The sequence below is a fragment of the Hipposideros armiger genome, unplaced genomic scaffold (genome assembly GCF_001890085.2).
Source record: "Hipposideros armiger isolate ML-2016 unplaced genomic scaffold, ASM189008v1 scaffold_469, whole genome shotgun sequence".
Taxonomy (NCBI): Eukaryota; Metazoa; Chordata; class Mammalia; order Chiroptera; family Hipposideridae; genus Hipposideros; species Hipposideros armiger.
In genome coordinates this window covers 971,289-976,389 of record NW_017731819.1, presented here as the reverse complement: position 1 = coordinate 976,389, position 5,101 = coordinate 971,289, and the positions used below count along the sequence as shown (strand labels likewise).

Genomic DNA, 5,101 nt, shown 5'->3' with positions numbered 1-5,101 from the left:
CGTCGCTGGTGACTCACAGCAGCCCAGCTCCAGGTTGAGCTGTTGTTCAGCATCTTAGCTGTGGAGGGCAGTGTCACTGGCCCTCATATGTGGGAGCCAAACCGGGGCCCTCTGGAGTCCAAAGCCAGTTCTTAACCATCGCGCCACTCAGCCGGCCAGCTCCCATCCTTTTTTGACTTCTAGTTTTTCACTTTTATGTCACTACCATCTTTTAAAATAAGATTTCAAAGATTTTATATATATACATATATATATATGTATATATATATGTATTTTTTTAAACAGCAGCCTAAGAAGTAATCAGTCCTCAATCTAAATAAAACAAAACTATCAATTTCCCTGAATTTCCAAGAGTGAAATAAATAAAGCTCTGTTGGAATTTACCTACACAAATTGTGGCTTTGGGGGGAAGAGAGAAATAAACTAGTCTTTTTTCTTCCTTAGGTTTATTTACTGTATAAACCCTGGGGTTTCTACATTTTATAATGTGACTACTGATTAAAAAAGATAAATGGTTGTTTATTAATGTTCTCAAGCACCATGCAAATTCGCATCACCTTGGTTATATTTTGTCCTTAAAGCTATGAAGTAAATATGGAAGCATTTTGTTGTTAACAAGGCTAAAATATGTTAATTCAAATAGTTGGCTTTGAGTAGGATTTTCCTTTAAATAGTTAATAGAAAAATGAAGAGAGCTTGGGTGGTCAAGCATGAAATGTAAATAAGAGTAGTTTTCTTTTTTAGGCCTTATCATCTGATATCACCTGATGTTAAAATTTAAATTTGATAACAGAAACTGACCTTACAATTTGCATCATCATGAACAATGCAGCTTATACCCCAGATTTTTTTTTTTTAGCTGAACCATCCTGCCACCTGTTGGCAACTCAGCGGCAGCTCAGCTTGGGTTGGGAATCGAACCGCTGTTGCTCAAAGCTCAAACTCTTGAGCGAGTTCTTAACCTACTAAGCCACTCGGCCGGCCCTACCCCAGATATTTTTTACAGTAGTACTGAAACTATGATTTTTAAGTACCATTTCGTAATGACAAAGTCAGTGAAAAAATTAGATAATTTGAATTGGGTAGAGTAGAAAAAGAGCTTACCTGTCCTTTTATATATGGGGCCATGTTTTTTAAATAAAAAATTAAGATAGAGGGGCCGGCCGAATGGCTCAGTTGGTTAAGAGTTGGCTTGGGCGCACGATCTCTGAGCAGCAGGGCTGCCGGTTCAGTTCCCACATGGGCCAGTGACACTGCACCCTCTATAGCTAAGATGATGAACAACAGCTCAACCTGGAACTGGGCTGCCGTGAGTGGCCAGCAATGGCGTAGGCTGCAGTGGAGCTGTAGTGGGCTGCTGTAAACTACTGTGAGTGGCTGGCAGCCAGAGTGAGCAGCCGAGAGCCGGTGAGAGCTGCCATGAGCTGCCATGAGCCGCCGTGAATGGCCATCCAATGGCTGACGACCAACTGCCTCAGCCAGGAAAAGCGCAATGATCATAATACCAACATGGGCCAGTGAAGCAACATCCTCCACAACTAGACTGAAGAACAAAAGGACAGCAAATTGTCTGTTCTCCTTCCCCAATTCCCCAGTACTGTTCCCCTCCACCAATTCCTCAATAAAATTAAAAAAAAAAAAAAAGATAGAGGATGTTGGAGCAAAGCAGAGACAAACTTAGATCTCTTTAAATGGGTGAAATTCCTGATGGGCCAAATAATACAGGAAGGACATACTCTTGCCTTCTTAATGAGGAATATATTCCTTTAAAGCAGAAAAAAAAACTTTACAAACCTCTTTTTCAGCTTCCCAGTATCTAGTTGGCCTCAGAATGGCAGCCATTTCCTATTCTCAGGTAGCTGGTGAGAAACGCATAGTTCAGCTGCATCCGGAGACTCAGGAAAATCAAGGTGGTCAGAGGGCTGTAGCTTCTACCATTCTGCTGCCAGAAAAAGAATTTCAGAGAAAAGGCAATTTAAAATGCATGTTTTAGCCAGGTATTAACCATAAGTACCTCCTCAACTATGACTGATACTATGATTATAAGCTTTCAACTTAGGTATGAGTGACCCATTTTTTTCTTTTTGGGGAAAAAAAACCACCTCAGAGTGTCACAGATTTCTATCAAACAAGAAAATGAAGTGATTTAGTAGCCGTGAAGTTTGTGCCAGCTTTTCAGTTGTCCCAAGGTTTGGGTTGCTTTACAGTGATAACAAAATTCATGACAAAGTTAAGCAATGATTCAAGCTCATGTTAAAATGTCCTGTCTATTTTACTGTAAAGCATTCTAAGTATGCTTTACTTTGGAAGGCATCAACAACAGTACACACCATCTTCCAGAAATGCATTCCTATACCAACAAGATTCTTAAGAAATGGGAATTGCTATAAGGACACACCCTGGAGCACCTCATAGGACATTGAGCTCTTGAGAATATTCTGGAAGCATCACTGTGAACAGCTGCTTTGATGACGAGGATGGCTGCGCTTGCGCACTTTTTTCTCTACAAGGGAGCGTAGCAGAAGGAGCAGCTTTTAGAAGGAGAAACACCGTTTGCCTCTTAGAATGCTTTTCTACTGTAATGAGTTTACTGAGAGCTACATTCCACTGTCGCTTTAAATCTGTGGGCCATTGAATATTGTTCCGCCTTTTTTTGAAGTTACAAAATACCTTGTCTATGGGGTGGCGGGAATGGAAACTTTGGACAACTAAATGCCTAAGACTTCAGGTAACCCAGATGACATACATGCAATAACATTCTATGAAGAATTTATTCAACCCAATCCCTTGATTAACCAATGCACACAAACTCCAAATTTTGCACCCTCCAAAAGGGAGGGAAAATGCAAGGGTCTTGCTGCAGTTCCTGGGACGTACTGAGAGCTGTTTTGTTACAATTGTATCCAATGTCCTCAGCACCAGGGACTTCTGGGGCGCTGTTCTTCCTTGCTCCACTTGCTCTGCAGCTCCCAGAGGAGGCGGTTGTGCTGGGAAGGCAGACCTTGCCAAGCTGGCCGACAAGATGCTGCGCACCCCCAAGTGTTCACGGTGCCGGAACCATGGCTTCCTGGTGCCAGTCAAGGGCCATGCGGGCAAGTGTCGCTGGAAGCAGTGCACCTGCGAGAAGTGCTACCTGATCACGCAACGCCATAAGATCATGGCTGCGCAGAAAGGGCTCAAGAGGCAGGCCTCTGAGGAAGAGCATGAGTTAGCCTCCGGGGCCACGGCTGTTGCCCTGGCGCCCAGCCTCCACCCGCTGCCTCAGCTTGCAGCTTCTGAAGACGCGGAGCCAGGCCCTGAAGGCCGCGTGGCCGCCTGCTTGCTGGAGAGACCACCACGGGACCCGAGCCCTGGCCCTGAGGGCCCCGCGGCCGCCTGCTTGCTGGAGAGACCACCACAGGGCCCGAGCCCTGGCCCTGAGGGCCCCACGGCCGCCTGCTTGCTGGAGAGACCACCACGGGGCCCGAGCCCTGGCCCTGAGGGCCCCGCGGCCGCCTGCTTGCTGGAGAGACCACCACAGGGCCCGAGTCCTGGCCTGAGCGCCTTCCAGCCAGTTCTGGGAGGCCGCGGCCACATGGGGCCGAGTGAAAGAGCTGCTGTGGCCGTGCCCAGTCTTGTGGGGCTCCAGCTCGGGGTGGAGGCCGCAGGCAGGGGAGGCCCCGGCTTCCTGGAGTTGCGCAGGCCCATACGTCCCATGCCCAGTCCGCCATTCGCCGACTTCGGTAAGATTCCCAGGCCCCAAGCGGCCTTGCCCCCTGCGTCAGTTCCTTTCCGGGCTGCAGCCTTCCTGCACCCCATGCTGGCGTCCCAGGCCAGCCGAGATCCCGCTGCCTGGGATGGGCCTTTGGGGTGGGGGTGGGGAAAATGCTTTCCAGAGGTAATCTCACTTTGAGAAACCCTTACTGTATACCAGTTTGGGTTGAGTGTCTTTTTGCAAAAAGATAAAAGGAGCGATAGAAAGGAATGGGTAGTCCCGATGGCTTTTAACATTTAGCTACAATTTTTGCCTCGCTATCTTGCAAGGAAAAAATGGCCGCCAGTCGCCTTAGTTATGGCGTCTCTTCATTGGGATATTCGCTGTACTGCGCATGCGCGCACCGCTTCCCGCCCTTTTCTTTGGAGGCTCCTCCCCCAGAACATTGTGGCCTACACACCCCACAAAGATCCCTGATCCTGTGTACTCTTCCCTCCCTTTCCACAAGCTGGAGGCTTCTCCCAGAGTACCTCCTTTCGGTGGTGCCCTGCTCCAACCCGCTTGAGCCTCTTTTTCCACCCTTTTTTTTTGGGGGGGGGGCTAGAGGCGCCCCCCCTAGGACTTATTTGCGGATGAACTCGCTCAACTATGACTGCACCTGCACACTTTTCTTCTCCCCTTTCTGCCTTCTGGAGGCCCCACCCCCACCTGTGCCCTGGCCCATTGTGCCTGCGTACCCCTTTCCGTACCCTATCCCGCCCTTTTCCTATGCGTGGGTGGGAATGGGATAGCTGCTCTGCTCCACGCAGAAAGAGAAAGTTGGATCGCTGAGATGTTGACTCTTTTGTCTTCTTGCCACCATGTGCATAATTTACATTGCTACATGAGGAACAATGTAATTTATGCTTTAATTATTAAAATACAGCTCCCAAGGGCCGGGCGAGTGACTCAGTTGGTTAAGAGCTCGCTCAAGAGTTTGAGCTCTGAGCAACAGCAGTTCAAGTCCCGGCCGGAGCCGAACAGCAGCTGAGCTACCAACAGGTAGCAGGATGGCTCAGCTAAAAAACAAACAAACAAGCAAACAAATACAGCTCCCAAGTCACTGTAGATTTGAGGCTTTTTTTTTTAATTTTTTGGGGTTTTTTTTTTTGTTTGTTTGTTTTGTTTTTTTTTGTTTTTTTTAGCTGAGCCATCCTGCTATCTATTGGCAGCTTAGTGGCAGCTCAGCTCGGGCCGGGACTCGAACCGCTGTTGCTCAGAGCTCACACTCTTGAGTGCGCTCTTAACCAACTGAGCCACTTGGCCGGCCCTTATTAAAGATTTTTATTGGGGAATTGGGAGAAGGGGAACAGACAAGTTGCTGTCCTTTTGTTCTTCAGTCTAGTTGTGGAGGACGTTGCTTCACTG

At 47.8% G+C, this 5,101-nt stretch overlaps 1 protein-coding gene across 1 annotated transcript in view; it reads left to right on the top strand.

The window, feature by feature from the left end:
* The window catches only part of DMRTB1 (DMRT like family B with proline rich C-terminal 1), a 13,514-nt gene that overhangs the window by 1,862 nt on the left and 6,551 nt on the right, over positions 1 to 5,101 (top strand). The window contains exons 2-3 of the mRNA XM_019666386.1: positions 2,967 to 3,288; positions 3,469 to 3,722. Coding sequence (XP_019521931.1) covers positions 2,967 to 3,288; positions 3,469 to 3,722 — 576 coding nt within the window. The remainder of the gene's footprint in view (positions 1 to 2,966; positions 3,289 to 3,468; positions 3,723 to 5,101) is intronic.